Consider the following 20,472-nt stretch of genomic DNA (forward strand, 5'->3'; position numbering starts at 1 on the left):
AAAAAGAAAATCCAGATAAAAAATTCCAATTACTGAGCCAATCTTCCAAGTATGTAGGTATTATTAGGCTCTCTGAACAAAGCCCTTCCAAATAAAAATTCCAATGATTGAGCCAATTTTCCTGAACACAGCCCTTCAAGGTTGAAAAAATTAAAGAAACTTTTTTAAAAAAATCAGTAAAAATATTCTCCATTATTTCTGCGCCGAAATTCTTCCTAATCCTAACACTCTTTTCCAAAACAAAAAAATTCTTCAGCCTCTGAGCAATGATGACTTTCCTGTACAACCCCCCCCCCCCCAAGGTTGAATACAATGAATAAAATAGAATCCAGAGACCATTTTTAGTACATTTTCAATTTTTAATGATGCCAAAATTCCTTCAAATAACTTACCTATTTTTTAATTGTTAATCTACCTGTACAGACTACAAAGCACCTCAACTTAGAAAAAGTTACATGGAAGAAAGAAAAGGCAATAAAAATCTTCGCATAACAAGATGAAAAACAGTTTGAAAATAAAACTAAAACCCTTCTCCAATATTCAAAAGATATCACCATGTTTTTTTCGAACTTTTTCCTGCTGCCAAAATTACGTACATATTTGTACATTAATGTTAAAATGAAAAACTGTTAAAGTTGTTTACTATGAGTAAATCGAAAAAATTAAAGAAGGATGATCTTTTGATGACTTTTAGAAGATCTTTTTTAAAATTACGCAGGTAATGTTTCAAATTCAATTTTGATAGGTTTTCAGAAAATTGGATTTTCCCGAAAACGTTTGTCTATTTTTAATGAAGGAGTAACAAATGCTAAAAATTTACCCCGAAATTGTACTCAGTGGCATCGAATTCGTGAAAAAAACACGTTGATACGATACTGATTTTTTTGAAAACTTGAAAATATCAAAAACGATCGAAGGGTAAAAAGAACTATACTCACTTTTTTTTGAGAAGAAAACTTTTTAATAGCAAATCGAGTAGGTAGAAATTTCAGATACGAAGTTTTTGGCACGGCCAATTGATCCGATTTTTTGGAAATTAGGTAGCCTATTTTTGAGTTAAAATTCGAGGCAGAAAATTTATTTGAGAAGAATTCGTGAAAATAGTTTTCAAAAACTTCGTTTCAGAGATGATACTTGATTTGAAAAAATAAAACAAACAAGCACATAGGTAATGAAAACATATTTCATAAGTAGGTACCTATTTATTTTAGAAATAACTGATTAAAAATAACGTAAGGTATAATAGGTACAAAATTGAAAATCACAACCACAAATATTTAGCCCAGAAAATATTCCAGACACCAAAGTTACAAAAGTATTGTTTTTTTTTTTTTTTACGAAACATCGTTGTTAAAACGCATCTAAAATTCAGGAAGAAATATGAGTTTTATATTAAATCATCTTATAAGTATCTACTATACATATATACAAATAGAAAATTATAATATCTAGAATAAATATTATTAATTCAAAAAAAAAAACAACTTACTTAAAAAATACCTACAAGTTAGTAGGTAAGTATATCAAAACTGCAAAAAATTGAAAACAAAATTACGAAATAGAGGACTCGGCGTAGCCCTAAAAGTAAAACACTTTTTCAAATAATTATATCTACCAACTTCAAATCAAAATACATCAGTTTCCTAGGTAACACATTTATTTGAGCTTAGCATCTATGAATAGCCAAATTTGGTATGTACTCGTACATTGTCGGTGTATATCCGGGTACCTATGAAAATTTGTCTACTGGACGCAATTCAAAGTATCTCTGGTGCAATTATCTAGTTGCCGAAATAATGGCACATACTCGTAGTTGTTTACGGGTGGTTCGTCTGACGTATCCATGGCGTTATTATCAGGGCTATTCATGACAAAAAACCAATCATTAGTTTAATCTAAAATAACAATTAAGTAAAATGGCAATGCTTAGCATAAGCATTAGGGTGCATTGTGAGGGAAAAATAATAGTGGATATTGTATTGAGATTGATTATCTCTATATAAATCTACAAGCAAAAAAGTTCAGTAGGCTCTTATTCAGCCCCAATGGTAGCTAGGAAGCTAATTTTTTTTTCAATAGAAAGCTCTCAACGAGTACTTGATGCGAAAACTATTGCGAAGGCCCAATTTTGATTTTAAGGGCCCCAAATTTCGGAGAAAGAGGGCTAAAATCAACATAAAAAATTTTGGAAATACACTTTCTTCCAAATTTCATTTTGAACCGAATTCCAAAATTTGCATCGATTTGGTACCATAGGGGGCGAGATATGCCCCAAAAACCAATTTTTGGGCCCCCTTCTCTAAATTTATGAAAACTGAACCCATTTTGCTCATTTTTGTTTTAAAATGTTCCTTATGACGTGTAGATATGTTATAAAACATTTTGAATTGAAAATTTTTTAGTTTAAGCATGAAAAATTAAAAATCAAAAAAGCATTATTTTGAACAATTTTAACTTTGAACTTCAAATTTCTCAGCCGAATATTTCCAATTTGCTAAGCAATTTTTTTAAATCATCAAAATAGTATACAACAGCCAACTTATAATTCTCAGCCGAGTAAGTATTTCTTTCATTTTGCTTGATAAGTTGTATAAGGAAAGGGACTTGGGGTCAACCTTGAAATAACGAGTTCTGAGACAGAAAAGGAGGGAAAAGGGGGGTTTCAAGAACGAGTACGGGGTTGAGGCCGCAATGCGGCCAGGGGGCGGAGCCCCCTAGTATTCCATAGAGACCTTTCGGCCAATATCGTCTATTTCAAAAAATATGTGTTTTTAAAATTTGGCGATATATTTGAGGAGAAAATATTTTCAAATGGTTGGGCAGGTACTAGCTGTTACAAAAAAAAAAGTCATCTTTTTCGAGAATGTCCCATTTTTGAGAATCTATCTCACCTACAAAGTGAGGCTCGTTCAGGAAAAAGTAACTTTAATTAAAACGAGATTTAAGGAGTTGGAAAATACGTAGGTAAGTAGAATCTTTTGCCAATAATGCTTAATGCACAAAGATGCTATTAAGCTCAAATTATGAGTAAGAAGTTGAAATTCGATCGACGAAGAATATACAGCGACAGTCGTTAGATTCTAATTTTGGGGAATAGAATAGCAGCTAAATAGTAGGGGTGTAGTGTCCTATTTAATATATATGAAGAGCTCAATTCCAAAATGTGCTTTGTCCAATTTTTTCAAAAATGCGTTTTCAGTGAATTCCGTTAGATGGGACTGTTACGCAGTTAGGTAGGACGTCAGATAGCCGAAAATTCGTTTTTAAACGCGCTATCCAGTACATTGAATGCAGAATTTTATGTAAAATTTGTTTTATTCAACACTATTGAACCAACCTACCACTCCAAAATGTGCCAAGTCCAACTGGGTGCAGTAGTCTGTTACCTAACAAAACATTGTACCAGCCCAAAACGCGCTAAATACTACATTTCATCGTGATAATTTTGGAAAATAATCTGTATGCAGTGCCAAAACGTGCTTAGTCCCATTTTTGGCGACTTCGTACACAGATTGAACAAATAGGTGTCATTTTGAAAAAAAAAAATTGCAGGGAAAATATTCGAAATACTTTACACTACACTGTCTGATATTGAAAATTGACATTAAAACATCTTTGTGTGTTCACAAATTTTGTTTTTGATTTGCCAAAAACAAAAATCTGGGACAAAGCACATTTTGGAATTGAGCTCTTCATATGTACAAGCAATTGTACATAAATTTTATTAACTGTTTCAATACCTAATATTTGATTCCGGTGGCAGCGTTAATGTAGATCCCAAATTGGACGTCGATTGCGTTGATGGGGCAATGTATGAGTTTGACGGTCCAATTTTCGGCAGCTTATTGAAGTTTGGATTTTCCAACCATTGCGCAAGTGCTAGCGAAAGACTGAATATGCCTTGAAACCCAGGCACAAAAGTTATTAATTTAATCTGCACGTAGCCATAGGGGGAAGTAATAGGTACATCTGAAAACAAACAGAATTGAAATTAATAAATAAGTTTTTATTAGGTATAGGTTACTCGTTCACTGAAATCTGTCACAAAAATGACCTATGGTAAAATCTATCGATTTTTTGGTTCCTATTTGAAAGTAGGTAGGTAATTCTAACAAGATTAGGTATAATGCATTATCGCCATCTAAAATTCCATGCGCTATTAGTGCGTTCATCGATTTTTAGTGAATTTTTGAAAGTCACATGCCAGCAAATGGATAAAAAATCAAAATTTCATAAGTATTCAAAACCGACCTACAAAGTTGAAATTAATGTGTCATAGGTATGTATATGTACCCTATTTTCAACCATCACCCCCCCCCCAAATTAGAAATAGCTTCGAACCGTTTTTAGCATGTTTTAGGTACCTACCTACTTAGGTACATTCACTAGGTAGGTAATGTAAGTTGTGACGAGCTTCATCTACAGTTTAGCAGAATTTTGGCAGCTAATGTCTTCGGACGATGCTCGCGTGATTTACATACTTTAGATACCTACTTAATATTTTTGAAAATGTTCAAAAATTATTGACATTGTTGCAGTAGGTAGAGGTACAGGAATTTTGTATAGTTTGCACTTCTACAGATAATTTATCTGAAGGATCCTTGAGAATTAAAAAAAAAAAAAAACATTGTGTATTTTGAAATACTTCAGCCAGAAAATATACTTACATATAGAAATAATGTGTATACCATATAATTATCTACTTTTAGAATAAAATTTTAAAAAATTTCCAATTCAGATTTAAAATTCTTGTTAAAAAAAATATATATTTTGTAATTATAGTTTGTATTTAACGGAAAGTTTTAATTTTAATTTGAAAAAAAAAATACAAAATTAAGTAAGTATCTAATACATTTTTAAAAGTTTAAAATTTAAAAATCTTTTTTGAGCATCCTACAAAAAAATTAATAGCTTTTGAGAAGAAAGGAAATGAATCGGTGAGAACAGAAAGGGACCGAGTCACATTTTCGGACATTTTTTTTCACGGATGTGGGGGTTTCAAAGTACGGCGGATCGACTGGTGATGTCAGATTTCTGTAAAACTGCCGGGAAAGTGGTATTTGGGTGCAGAAAAAGGCCGGATCCGCATTGATGACTTTTTTGTTAAATTTTTTGAATTCCTTGAAAAATAACTAACATTTTCGAGAAGACCATTTCTTGAAATTCAAGTTCATCTCTGTACTGAAAAAAGACGAAAAAAATAAAAACTTCGGCAAAAAGTCTTATACCTCAAGGGGTTTTTGGTCAATTTAAAGGAGTAACAGTATAAGTGATGTAGTTGGATGTAGAATCAAGCCCCATTCGTGCACGAGCAATTTCAAGAGAAATTTTGGCGATTGAGTGCAGAAAGGGTGTAAGTCCCATTTGTTTAGGCAGCAACAGCGCCGGCGCACGTGAATATTTTTTTTTTCTAAACAGTGTTAAAAATAAAAATTGTGTCTTGGGGTCTTCTTTCAATGACCTTAAGCATGTTTACCAAAAATTTTTGATTTTCAAATAAATCAGTTTTTTTGTTATTCCTAAAAAATGCAAAAATGGATGGACTTAACCCCTTTCTGTTCTCACCGATTCAAAAAAATGTCAACTGATTTTTTTTCAAGTTTTCAAAACTTAGCGTCAAACAAATCAGTAAGTATTAAGTATCCTGCGGATTTTAGAGTAGCATATGGGTCAGCGTTTCGCGGATTTTAGTCCTAAAAATTTTGGACAGACTTTGGGCGTGGAAACATATCCATGTCAGAATCCCAACCTTTCCTATTTTCAAAAAATTTAAGGTTTTACTGCGTTACCTACTTGAACTAGAAAAATAAATCTTACCAGGAAGTGGGGTACAATTAAATGCTTCGCGCTTCGGTATATCAGGATACAAGTGAGTTAAGTACCCAATATCCTCTAATCTATCAGCTAGCGAACGAATTTCAAGATCTTTGGCGGTAACCGGATTCAGCATTTTGACCGCTTTCTGCCCGTTAGTATCTGCAAAGTTACGAGAAAAAAATCCATCAAACATCGTGTTTTACTCAACATACGAGCTGAAAGTGGATAGAATGAGAACAATTAAAACAAAATGTATTACCCGGTCCAACCCAGGCAACGTGTACTGCCCCTAAAACGGTATTGGAATACCTTAGTACGAATGTACCATCGGGACATGTGCTAAGCATCTTTTCGACTTGTTCTTTGTCCACAAATCCATGGATTTTCCTGCAACATGCATTAAAACAGAAGAAAAACACCTTCAGTATAGAAAACTACTGGGTACACAGCTAACAAGAGTACCCATAATAGATACTTCATTACGAGACACAATGAGACATCAATAATTAACTACCTATACAAAACTGATGCAAAGGCCCTATTTTATAAACGCTACTTAGGAATTGCTTGATTAATTAAGGAATTAATCTTGAAACAATTTCTAAAAGCAAAATTATTTATGATTAAAATGAGAGATCGCACCCTCAAATAAAAATGTTACTTCTAAAATGTTGAGGTAATTGTAACAAATTCATTAATTTTTTGAAATTTGCATTTTCCCCCAAAGTTTTTAATTGCCTGAACATACATAATATTAAAAATTCATCAATTTTTCCGTTCTTAAAAGTCGGAGAAAATATTGTGAAATCTGATTGAAACTTTTCCTACAATTTTTCAAGAATCTGACGACATACCTATATCTAAATGTTGGAAATTGTTCCTTTCTGCCAAATTCCAAGTTGATCATAATTTCAAGAATTTAACTGTGACTTTTTCCAAGTTCTTAAAAGTCAGATAACTTTACTTTAAATGTCGGATACTTCATATTGAAATTTTCCCCCAAGCTTTTGAAAGCCTGAAATCGTGTCAGAAAATCGACTGAATTTTTTTCCTAGTTATATTTTAAACAGATACTCATTGTTTGATCAAAATTTAAATTTTTTCCAAGTTTTTAAAAGTCTGACATTATGTTAGAAAGTCACTTAAATTTTTTTCCGTTTTCAAAAGTCAGCATTACATGGATCAGTGTCATGCAAATTTCGGAAAGACCCCCGGCGTGAAAAACATACCCATGTCAATAAATATAGGTGCCTACTTCTTACTATAAAAGGGTAATAAACTCTAATTTCAGCACTCACCCAGCTTTCCAAAACGGTTCCAAGTGCTGTTTGGTCAGTTTCATGATCGCATAAAACCATTCCCAAAACGTGATCAGCTTCTTCTCCTTTCCGTTTTCCAATATCGCTGACTTGTCCTTGTTGAATTTTTTCCAGGAGATTGTCATCGAATTGTAGTCATCAGTGACGTCATCTCGAAACCTGTAGAGTAGAGAAATCACACAATTCGTAAATTATATTGTGGTGCTAAAATTAATACCAATAGCAATAGAAGAGTAATAAAAGCAACACGTTAAAAATACACACCCAAGTAATTTTTCAGCCAAGTTCTTCAAATGATTGGCTGATAATCCTTTACCGGTGACAGATGCAAACTTCATGTTTAGCATGGTACCTAATTTTTCCCAGTTTACTTCATCTGGTACAGTAAAAAGGTTGCGAGGATACTCAGCAAAAGCATTGTCCCACATGATGGTGCCCCAAGCATCTGGCTCTTGGATTCCATGGACAGCCACCGTTACAGGTAATGATAGAGTGTGGACTTTTACAGTTTCGTTTCCACTTTCGCCTTCTATCTCGAATGCTGTAGTAAAATTGAGTGTAAATTTTTCGTTCGTGACTGATTCTAAACCTCTCCTTTCCGCTCGATTTACACTTTGTAATTGCATTTTGCTAAAAGAAAAATGAAAAATCATTAGGTAATACTTGAGTAATCGTAGTAATGATAATAATAATAATAACATTACGATGAAAAGATATTGATATAGAATACAGGTAGGTACGCATTTTTTTGAATTTTGACTCAGAATAAGTATACTTATGTAGGTACCTCAAAAACATTTCTTTTGAAACAAACTAATCTATCTCATTTAAGAAGTTTTTGAAGCTCGAAAATTGTAAATTTTTTCAGCAAATCGGAAATTGTTGAGCTTTAAAAACGTTTTAAATTTTAGAGTAAGAAAATAATGATCATGACAAAATTTATTTATTTTTTGACGTAGTATTAATTTTCGCATTTATTTTTTCTTCGCGATTTTTTGAAATTAAAAATCATTTGTAGCCCGTTCAATTCGCAAGATAGGCCACATTTTCACATAACCGTTTTTTTTAGTCGTATCCGGTTGTATCTAATCTGAAGTTTGTATCACCACTCTCCGGACACCCTATCGAACTTTTACTGTATTTGGAATAGAAGTCTATAAAGCTTGACTTTATTGAACGATTTTCATGACCTTTTCGAATCAACCATTGCGCATGGTGCATAATAATTCGTTGGACTATAATGCCTCCTTTCTCAACCCGAATTGATGAAATGAAAAATTGATTAAGTATATACTTACTCAAACGTGAGCGATACTTCGTTTTTGACTTGGTTATATTCCATCATTCCGGTATTATTCAAAATTACCCCGCTGACTGCTTGTTGTGCATTGAGGATGGACACTTTGACCTGCGTAACGAGACGAGGAATAATCAGGTTACTTTTTAAAATTTCTACAGAAGTGAAAAGCGTCGGTAAGGAAGTTTTTAAGATCTCAAAACAAAGTTGCATGTAAAAATAAATGTACCTATGTTCTTAGTGACTTAGTGGATCTGGAGTTTTGAAATATGCCTAATTAATTTTAAAAAGTATAAAATTTTTTATAAAATGAAATTCTACGAAATGGGTTTTTGATAGATTTAAAAAAAAAACAAAACAAAAGAGTTACAGTCAAACTAGTAAACTTTTTCACATAGGTAACTATCTACATATAACTTTCTAGAAAATTTCAAAGTTTGTAAAATTTCGCAGATTTTAAATGTGATGGAAAACTTTGCAACAAAATTTCATCATTTTAAAAAAATCTTCAAATGGCCAAATGCTTCACTCGAAATAAAAGCCTCTTTATAGCTAGTTATGCGATATTTAAATATTTACAATTGTTCTCATGATCTACTTACCCGAAAAGGACTCTTCATTATTATGCCCTCAAAACTCAATAAACGTATCTTGGCTGAAAATCTATTGCCGATTTTTAGCACCTGGGGTGGTTGTTGTTCTATTACAAAAGTACTACGAAAAAAAGAAAACATGAAAATTATGAGTTAGCAGCAATGTATAATTGTTTTCAAATACCAAGCAAAAAAAAGAAGCGAAAAAAGAAGAATTTTTTCACGTTTTTTCACGGAAAACACAATCAAGAAAAAAGAGAAAAATCGCACGATTTCAGAAATAGGAAATTTTTATTTTTAAATACAGGCCAAACTTTTTTCTGCTTTCTCCATTGATAAATATATCATGGCGTTTGATTAATTTTTCAAAATCACAAGCACTTGAGCCCTTGAAAAAAATATTTTTGCTAAGAGCCGCGCAATATTTTTTTCTCCCTTATCGAGAAGTCTTACATACTCGTAAAATCAAACGAGGGAAAAGTTTCAAACGGGTAATTGAAAAAACAAATTTTCCTGTGACGTTTTGTGCTATTTTTGTAATTTTGTACTTTGTATTAATTAAAGAATATCCAGTTTATCGCACTTCGAGCGCACTTTACTGAGATTTTCTTACTTTTTGACGAAAATTTGACTATCTCAAAAAGAATCTGGTTTCTGAAGTAGGTACCAACTAGCAATACACAGATTAATTTCTTTTCATCAATTATAGAATCATAGATTTAATTTTTATGATTCTTATTCTTTAGCGCAGCGAATGAATCTTATTTTTACGTAACCGGAAGGGTAAAGTTCGAAAAGAGAGATGCTTTCTCACGTTAATATTCTAAACAGGGAATTTGCTACTTGCAAGTTGAAATACAACTAGCTCCGATCTTAACCAATGTTGCAATTATGAAAATACGTATGTGTTCCAAAACAAATGCATTATATAAACGGGTCAGATTAATTTTTTCGATATTTGGAGCAGCGGTGGCAACCTTATTGTGTAGAGCAAGATGAAAAAAAAGCTCCCTTTTACTTTTAAATTACGGTTTTTGGCGAAGAAAAGTAATTTCGATAAAGTTTTCACGAGCACTTTGTAGCTTAAAATTCAAACATATTAGAAAAAAAAATTCGAGAATTCCGAAAAATCAATAAGATTTAGTCAGCGAAAATTTGGTTCTTAATTTAAAACAGAACGAGCGAAATTTTGTACAAGTGCACCTAGATAGGTTGGTAATTTTCCGATAAATGTAAACCATTCTCTTTACCCATAATTACCTATACTTAAAGCGATCAACTAACACTAAAATTCGTAAAATTTCTTAGTACCTGAGTAGGTACTTGAAAAAATGCACTCACTTTTTCATCAGACAATGTGTCAATTTGGTGAATTGGCCATCTAATTCGATGATAACGTTATTTACAACTTCTGTTACACCAATATATCGGGCAATCGTGAAAGCCAATAGCTTCATATCTTCGAACTGCTTCTTATTATCCGAAGATATTTTGACTAGATCTTTACACCTTTGAGACAAAAATACATCCTTCATTAATAGGTCATTTTTTTCAAAAACAATCGCAATGATGTTAGAAAATTACCAAGATTGTATTAAATCTAAACATCCATAATCCAAATCGTATCCATTTCCGTGCGCTTGCTGATTCCTCTCCCAATTGTACAGTTCTGTGTTGTATAATTTGTGGATTAAATTATTAACGTACAGATGGGCGCCTTCTAGCTTCTCCATGATGAAATCTTGGTATTGTTTTAATTCTTCTTTCTATGTATAAAACATAGAGATACCAGAACAAATTAACCACATACGACTACGTTTACCTGTTTGTAACATTACTATTACCCTGTTCCCCGTCTCTGTTCGATACATCTTGAATACTGCACTATATTTTACCATATAACTCAGTACTCACCTGGTAAAGAAACTGTTGATCTTGATCTGAACGCTGCTGAGTTTGTTGGCAGTTATTCAGTTGAGCGCAATAATCTTGAATTGAATAATCCCACGGGCTGGTTTCTAGTTCGGGTGCTGTGGACATTTCAAAAGTACATAGGTACAATATTATATAGGTACATGTCAGACAATAAGTAGGTAGTACATATTTTAATACGTATTACTAGGCCTAATAATGTCCATCAAGATGACAACAAACCTATAATTCTCTGATATTTTCGGAAATGAACTAAGTATTTATTAACCCAATCTGAATTCAAGTGGGTCCAGAGTCGGGCATATTCTATGTCGTTGCGCCACTGGTCGCGGTTCGGTACATATATGATAGCAGAATATTCCTGGTCCATCCCGGTTTGATGTGATATTTATGTAAGAACAGAACAAACTAACACTTGTATTAACCACTATCAGGATATTGTTCAGTCTAACAGATCTAATTTTTCAACTGAATTGGCAAAGTAACGTCATTCATAATATCACTCTCGGCGGCTCGACTAGGTAATATGTAGGTAATAGGTATACTCGGTAGAGAATAATGGAAGCGAACTAATTAAGCGAACAAACGCGAGTTGCGAATATGAACGAACGAATGGAATTGAATTACCTAAGCTGAAAAGTACCTAGACCTACAGTCTGCCGGTGGCAGTGGTCCCCCCTACTGTATTACCCCCCCTTCATTCCTTGTGGACCGTGCCACCGTCTCAGATTTTGAACCTTGCCCCACAATTGGGGGAAACGCGCGTGTATACCGCTCCATTTGATCATCGGTTGTTGAAAAAATACGATTTTCACCGGAAATAATATGAAGATGACTGTCGCAATAATTTTATGACATTGGATTACAAAAATTCGAAAGATTTTATCAATTTTTGCAATCTGTCCATGAAAACTAATCTGCCCTAAAGAAAATCAAAAATGCCTTAATAATTTGCCAGAATTGTTTCAATGATAGTTAGGTACCTGTCCGGTGAAACATTATCTAGGCTATAAAAATATCAAGGATTCGTTGTGAGAAAAAATCCATTAAGGACATTTTGAGTTGAAAGTTGACCACAAACAAATTTTAGCCCCAAAGTGCTCTGTAGGGAATATATAAGCCCTTAAAGAGGAAGAATTTTCGAAAAAATCGTTTTTTTTTTCGGCTCCTATCGTCGCTATCCAACCTACGCAGGAAAAAATGGTACAGCAGTTCCAAATGATGGTAGGTATTTGAGATTCTGCGTCGAAAATCCAAAACCACTTTTAGAGTTCTACTGCGCGGTTGAAGTATTTTCAAACGCAATTGTGCCAATTTTTCGGTCATTATTGCCAATTTGAAAAAATCGAAAAAGTTTGGTAAGTTTTTGGCTGTTTTTCTCGATTTTTTTTCAAATTGGTAATAGGCTTAATGCCCAAAAAAATAGCAAAGAGATCGTCACTAAATCTCGTTTGCGATGATTAGGTACCTGGAACCTGGTTCACTAAGTTCGTAGTTTAAGTATAATGTATACTTACATTAAAGTGAACCACACCTCCCTCTTCAAAAATCCTCCGATTTTGACAAATTCAGCAAAGACCTTTATTTTTAGTCGAGTCACCCATAAAAAATTTTGATCCGCCAAGGTGTTCCTGGAGGGAAGATATGAGGCCTGAAAGAAGGGCGTTGTTGAAAAAGTCGTGGTTTTTTCGCTCCTGTCAGTACCCAACCTGTTTTGTGAAAAATTTTCCAGTCCCAAATGATAGTATTTGAGATTCTGCGTCAATCTATGCTGTTTCCGTGGGAATCCAAGACCACTTTAGGATTCTACTGAGTGGTTGAAAATTTGAAAATTGCTTATTTTTGGATAAATTCGTACTTTGAACTTTTTGTCTTCGCAAATATTTAGCTTATGCCAAAATATTAAAAGATACCATTCTTGAAACTTGGGATATATTTCAACATGAACTTAGAATAAAGAAAGAATAATCCACAAATTAACTTTTAGCCGCCTAGATTAATTTTCGCACCTTCTAGGGAAATCTAACAATTCTGAAGAAATCGAAAATCGTTCTGGAGGCTCAATAGAGCAACCAAAAATCGTGAAAGGAGTTGTTATCCGAATAAATCTTTTTTTAAAAAAAATAATCGTCCAAAATGGTCAACTTTGAACTAGGTAACAAAAATTCGCCAGAATTCGAAAAAATTAATTTGAGCAGCTGAAGTTTTTTTCGTGACCATCCTCTTTCCAAAAATCGCGGTCACGTTCAAATCGGAAGCAGACACTTCGAAAAGTTCCCTTGTACGTAACTAGATCAGTCATTCGTTGAATAAGTAGGTACCTACTACCTACCTAATACTTATTTTAAAAAAAATTGATATAGGTGATAGGTACCTATGATCTGGAATAAAACTGTAAAAAAAACTTCGGAGTTCGAGTCGAAAAAAATTAACTGCATTGTGAATGTATTTCTCTATCTTAATTAGGGGTGGATGAGTGAGGGGCCCAAAAAAAGGCGGTTTTTCAAGAAAACTCTAAAACTGAGCAAAACATTGAAAATATACTCATAGCCTGCAAATTCGTATAGAATTTCAATAAAGCAAACCATCTTAAAACAAGCAGTATATCTAGGTGTAGGTATTAACGTACGTTTTGATCAATCAGAATTCAATTTCTAGTCCATTTACTTGAATAGAAAATGAAATTATTAGTGAAAGTTTTTTTTTTCAATACCACGAAATTTCGTACTTAAAAAACAATTCATATTTAGAAGAAATTTGACTCAGGTGGTATTTCAATTGATTAGATATCTAATTGTATGTATTCGACGAAAATCCTGATAGCATATTAATCGATAAAATTATATCCATACGAACATTTAATTAGGTACTTATCGCCTACCTAAGATACGAATTATCACGTGAAAACATTGTAAAAAAACAAATTAATCACCAAAAAAATAAATAACAAAAAATGCCTGTGTTCTACTAAGTAGAGCAACAGTATATCAACAGCAAATTTCTGTTTGAATATCAACTTGATTCAAAAGAAACAAAACTGAACTCATGGTAGCAGGTGCTCAGTGCTCACTATACGTACTCATAGGAAGGATTATTTCCCAACCTTCTCCCTGATTTGGGGAATAGGTATTGTAATTTTATTGTAGGTACTTGAGTAAAATGCATTTTCACAGATTTTATTTTTCAAAAATTTATTCGTGTAAAACAAAGACACACTGAGTAGGTCACCTTTCTGTAACGTGTCAATTACAATCCAATTCTGCCTATAATTGAACTAAGTACTTACATAGTTCAAAAATACATTGGTACTGATTATTTACCTACTTCCATGAGAACCTCTCGAGGCGTCCTCCATAATCAAAATTCCAGCTGCCCAATTTGATTTGTAGATTTTCTAAGAATTTTTGAAAATTCAAAATTAACCGACCTTTCTGAGGATTTATGCTTTTTAAAGAAAATACATAAATACCTACCTGTAAGAATGGTGAAAATTAGTTCTAAAAATAATACCAACTTTCTTGAAGCGAATTACACCCTCTTGAGTGAATTTTTTTAAAACTACCATAGGTAGACATGGAACACATTCAAAAAAATCAAACATTTTCTATTTGTACGGAAATTTTTGAAATTTGCATGCATGTCTGTATACTCTGCCTAAATCCAACCCACCGAATCCGAATTTCACCATTTTGAGCCATTCTGGAACCTTCAAAAATTCTCAGTTTTAGTCCTTTTTATGTAGAATAACATACCTATCAAAAAATTGCACAGACATTAAAGGGCCTAGAATCGATTCAAAAACTCACATTTTTGCCAAAATCTTTTGTTTACATAAAATGCAAAAAACTGTTACGACTATTTCCTTGCTACAACCGAGTATGCAAACCAAATCACACCTTAGCGGTTGTGGTGATGGTAAGAAAGATTCATGGAAAAAATTTGGAGCTTTGGCGTTATGGCGCTACACATGACCGCGAGGGTTAGCAAATGTGAGTTTTGATTCCAACATGTACTTTTTTTATAGCTACAAAAAGTTTTGTTCAATGAAATTTTCTGTATATAGGTACAAAAAAAAGTAAGCACATGTTGAGCTAGGTTAGAGTCAAAATTAACATTTACCAAAAGTGATCCCCTGGTGTTATGAAAGAGGTTTTTCTTACCTACTAGTCCAAAACTGTAAAAAAAAAACTATTTTGAAAAAAAGCGAATAGGATTTTGAAATTAGAACGCGATTTTTAATTTTGAAAGCACAACAAAATTTCAAAAAAAAGCACAACTTTGAAAAAAAGCACAACGCGACTTTGAAATAATAAGAACAATGCGATTTTGAAAAAAAGCACAACGCGATTTTGAAAAAAAGCACAACACAATTTTGAAAAAAAGCACAACGCAATTTTGAAAAAAAAGTACAACGAAATTTATAAAAAAACACAACATGATTTTGAAAAAATAGGCACAACACAATTTCAAAAAAATGCCCAATTTTGGAAAAAAAGCACAACACGATTCTGAAAGAACTGCGGACCGCGATTTTGAAAAAGAAGCACCACACGATTTTGAAATAAAGGACCAATTCCAAAAAAGCACAACACAATTTTGAAAAAATAAGCACAACACAATTTAAAAAAAATAAGCACAACGTGATTTTGAACAAAAGAACAACGCGATTTTTAAAAAAAGCACACAAGGCAATTTTGAAAAAGAAGCACAACACCATTTTGAAAATACATAGAATGCGATTTTGAAAAAAAGTACAACATCAAAAAAAGAACACGACTTTGAAAAATAAGCACAATGTGATTCTGAAAAAAAGCACAACAAGATTTTGAAAAAACGTGATTTGGATTTCTAAAGCAGAACGGGATTTTGATTTTGAAAGCACAATGAAATTTCAAAAAAAGCACAACACAACTTCAAAAAAAAGCACAATGCGATTTCGAAATAGAAGCACAATGCAATTTTGAAAAAAAGCAGAACTTCGAAAAAAGCGCAATGCAATTTTGAAAAAAAAAGCACAATACAATTTTGAAAAAAAGCACAACACGATTTTGAAAAAAAAGCACAATACCTACAAGTTTGAAAAAAGCACAACACAGTTTCAAAAAAAAACAGAACACGATTTTGATTTTGAAAGCACAACAAAATTTCAAAAAAGCACAACGTGATTTTGAAAAAAATCACAACGCGATTTTGAAAAAAAGCACAATGCGATACTGAAAGTTCCAAAGCTTGAAAGCACAACGCAATATTGAAAGCACAACGCGAAAACGAAAGCTCGAAAGCACTATGCAACATCCAATGCACATGCACAATACCGAAAGCTTGAAAGTATAATGTGACACTGATAGCACCTCTCTGGAGCACAGCCAAATCACAAATGACTGGTGGGATTTGATTCTTCAAGCATAGCCACCTGCTTATGTTGCATAGGTTGGTACTAAACTTGTATAAATGTAACACCGCAAGGGTTGTAAAAACATTTTGGCCATTGTTTAATTTTCGAAAAATTGAAAAATTTATTTTTCAAAATTGAACAATAGAAAATATTTTACAACCCTTGCGGTGTTACTTTTAGGAGGTTGTAAATTATAATTAATTTGATAGGTACCTTTCTCATTGTGTAATACAAGTATGTAGGTACATGTACAGGGTGCCCAGAAATATCGAGTACCCCTAAAAAAGTATTCTACTAAAATACTTTGGTTGGTCACAGTGAATGATAATAATGATAGCACATGATTGGTTGTTGGACTGGAGAGATAACATTCCACCAATCATATGCATCTATTTCACCTATATTTTTAATGAAAAACTTTCTTTGAGGTACTCGATATTTCTGGGCACCCTGTACTCATGTTAGCTATGCTATATACCTACGGTCCTACGTACTTTCTCACTTTGAAAGTAAAAAATTCAACAGCTCTATTGGGAAATTGCTTCAGATAGATTCATAGGCGCACCTGAGGTCAAATTTCTGTGGGGGTGGGGAGCCATAAATGCAGATTACCAGGAGCATAGGTATATAAGTACAATCATATATTTTTTTTTACGTGACATAATATGATTTTAGTTGGGTACCCAAAATGCCTATATTATTCGTTTATTTGCGTTAAAAATATTGTTTCAGAATTTAAAAAAAATGTATGTAGGTAATATGAAGCGTGGTTTTCCAAAATGTAATAAGTCACAAAAGTAAGTTTCGAGAAAAAGCATAAAACATATACCTACTCCCTATTTCATTACAGGGCTCATTTTGAGTATGCAACCAATCTAACATTGATGTTTAGGTATAGCTTGATAATAAGATCCAACACGTGGTGTTGAGTTGAATGTTGTTACGAGCGATTCTTGGAATACTAATAGACATTTTATGTTGAAAAATGAGCATTCATTCAGGGAAATTATGAGGTAATTATAAGATAGGTATACCTACCTAATTATAAAAACGAATGTGCCATCTTGTATTCTTACTACTTTCTGTTTATTTCAATCGCGCGTGCACAAATTGAAGAATTAAAAAAACACCACCGTTCAAATGCAAAACTTCTTATCAAAAATTATACTTTTATTTCGCTTCTGAGAAATTGTGATTTTTTTTGAAAATAAGCATTTTGAGAATAAATCAGCGATTTTGTCGGCAAATGAACAATAATCAAATAGGTTTGTACTTACATGAGTGTAAAAAATTGAATTTTTGAAAACCTGAAACTAAAATATTGTTAAAATTTTTGTATTTTTTCAACTTGTTATAATAACGTCACTTGGTTATGCTCGTCTCGTCTGCGTTTTGAATGTTACGTTGCTGTTTTATTGATTCATTTTCGCTTCAATTATGCTATTTTGTTGAATTTTTTGACGTTCATTTTTATTTGCAAAATAAAAAAAAAGAAAAAGAAAAATGAAAAATTTAATATTGCTTCTTCGTAAAAGGACTTTTGATGAAAACCAAGCTGTATTTTTGTGACTGGTAAATCAAAACTCATTTTTTTCATTTTCTTGAAATTTTCGCAAAATCAAGTAAATTGTTGATTTTCGAAAATCTAATGCTTGACCATGGATTCTGGCATAATTTTTTGAGACGAACAAAAAAGTTTTATGATAAAATTACCTATATTATATAAAACTGAAGGCGCTACGGATAATTATATTTTTCAAATAGAATAAAATTTTGTAGTGTTTTTCAAATTTTTCGAAAGTTGAATCTTTGTCAGTTTTAAAGGTCCATTCTTATGTGACTTTTCAAGACGAGCAAAAAATATTGAGTATTTCGTGATATTGTGCAACTTTGAAATTGATTATTGAAAGAGCTGGAATTAGTATAACATTTCAACTCAGAAGTTTACTACATGCTTCACGACTACTGAACCCTGCTCTCCAACACTTTTCTATCTCGATTGTATCAGATTTCGATAGATACCTATTAATGAGTCAAATTGAAATTTTCAATTTTCCAAACTTGAAAAAATGAAATTCGGTGCATTCTGAATTGGAAAAAAAATCAGATAACAGGTGCACTTTTTCTGGAGGGCGGAAATTTTCAGTTTGTCCAAGAGTGCGAAAATGCTAAATCCGCCCGTTTTTCCTGGCCATTTCAGCCAATTACATAAGTTCGTAGTCTGAACAGTGAACATATTACGTACGCGCGGATTCGATGCTTGCTGCGCCTGTCTGCAGCGATGAAAGGATAATGTATGTACTTGCTTAATTTACGCGCTATTTGCGGCTCTTATTCGCGTACTGGGGTACTCACTGACTCACTGATACTTAGATACGTTTTTAAGAATAATACTCACCTACTTACGTATTTTCATGTTACATAGGCCGAGGTATTAAATATGTAGGTACGTATGTACCTACAACTTCCGCGAATTCACATGAAAAATTTCAATGTTTCCGACTCGAATTTCACATCCGGCCAATACTTGAGTTTGAGTTGATCGATGAGATATTGAAACAAACACTCTTCAGCAGAAATTTCAGTTTGAAAATCTAATTTGAAAATGTAATATCCAATCATTCTCGAATCTCGAATTTTGAAGAACCTGCTCTTTACTTTCCATACCAAACAATACAATACTCGATTAAAAACAAAACAAACGCGTATAATGATAACATTCTGATTTGTTTAACTTGGAAAATGACAAAGGCATACAAAGGCATGTACACAAAAAAATGCTCATCTAATGTAACAACGGAGCATACACAACAACGATTTAACAATACTTATCTACTTCATGTACTTAATATAAAAATTGGTACATACTTTTGTGCGAAATAGCGCTGTTAAAAATCATTGAAAAGCATGATGAAATTATCTTAAAACTATGCAAACAGAAAAAATGCAATAGAGAAAAAAAACAAAAATTAATGCTAAAGGGTCATTCCATGTCAACTCAACCAACGTTTTTGGGTCATGTCTTTCGATTTCGCTCAAATTTTTTTTACAATATGTACCCACCCAGTAAGTAAGAAAGCCGCAATCAGTTTGGTCCCAGCCCCCTCAGGGGGCGGGTGGGGGGGCTTCCATTATTTGCACATTGTCTCGAGGTACTCAACTTCAGCAGCCTATTTCTCCAGAACTATGATACTTTGATCAAAACTGATTTCACAGTTCGAAAGGGCATTGAATTTTGAACTTTTTAAGCATTCTGAAATTTTCAAAAGTTGAAAGTTGAACTTTCAATTTGAAAGTTCAAATTTCAAAATGGCGCTGTAAATGGGAGCTACCATTTAAAATTTTGAAAAAATTTCCATAGATGTACATTTTGATACTTTTTTGAAATATTGAGGTTTCGAGATGGAACTCTTTGACGGAGGGGGAGCACCCCCACCCCCAATTTTGGGCGAAATTTTCGAAAGAAAATCTTGGGCATGTGATACATCAAATTCTATGTTTTTGGGGACGCTGAACACGAATATGACGTCAGATTTTTGATAGGACCCCATCCACGGCCCCCAGCACCTCCCCAAAGGGGGTAAAAGTTCAAAAAAGCGTTTTGTTCGTGTGACACATGGAATAGTATGTTTTTGGTGACGCTGAACACGAATATGACGTTAGATTTGTGATTGGACCCATCCAGGGGGCCCCAACATTTTTTTTGGAATTTTACCTATTGGTGGAGGTTCTGGGGGCCCTGGGTGAAGTCGATTCGAAAAACTAAGGCAATATTCGTGTTCAGCGATATCGAAAACATACTATTTCATGTGTCACACGAATGTGACCATTTTTTTGGGGGGGTCATCCCCTTTGGGGAGGTTCTGGGGGCTGTGGACGGGTCAAATCCAAAATCTGACGTCATATTCGTGTTCAGCGTCACCAAAAACATATTATTCCATGTGTCACACGAACAATAAAACCCTTTTTTAAACTTTTACCCCCTTTGGGGAGGTGCTGGGGGCCGTGGATGGGGTCCTATCAAAAATCTGACGTCATATTCGTGTTCAGCGTCCCCAAAAACATAGAATTTGATGTATCACATGCCCAAGATTTTCTTTCGAAAATTTCGCCCAAAAT

The 20,472-nt window shown here is 33.3% G+C and overlaps 1 protein-coding gene across 2 annotated transcripts; it reads right to left on the reverse strand.

The window, feature by feature from the left end:
- Window positions 1-1,250: 1,250 nt before the first annotated feature.
- Window positions 1,251-11,582, reverse strand: LOC135844103 (signal transducer and activator of transcription 5B-like). Of its 2 annotated transcripts, XM_065362215.1 has the most exons (12): window positions 11,181-11,582; window positions 10,941-11,056; window positions 10,611-10,792; window positions 10,368-10,535; window positions 9,036-9,147; window positions 8,435-8,544; window positions 7,401-7,766; window positions 7,116-7,295; window positions 6,077-6,204; window positions 5,818-5,976; window positions 3,741-3,969; window positions 1,251-1,861 (listed from the first exon to the last, which is right to left on the reverse strand). In XM_065362215.1, the coding sequence occupies exons 1-12, from the start codon at window positions 11,326-11,328 to the stop codon at window positions 1,744-1,746; spliced, it is 2,016 nt and encodes a 671-aa protein (XP_065218287.1). In that variant the 5' UTR covers window positions 11,329-11,582; the 3' UTR covers window positions 1,251-1,743. The 2 variants fall into 2 exon arrangements, with proteins under 2 accessions (XP_065218287.1, XP_065218288.1); XM_065362216.1 differs by lacking the exons at window positions 1,251-1,861; window positions 3,741-3,969 and adding an exon at window positions 4,609-5,181.
- Between the last annotated feature and the right edge of the window lie 8,890 nt (window positions 11,583-20,472).

The sequence above is a fragment of the Planococcus citri genome, chromosome 4, assembly GCF_950023065.1.
Source record: "Planococcus citri chromosome 4, ihPlaCitr1.1, whole genome shotgun sequence".
In the NCBI taxonomy this organism is placed as follows: Eukaryota; Metazoa; Arthropoda; class Insecta; order Hemiptera; family Pseudococcidae; genus Planococcus; species Planococcus citri.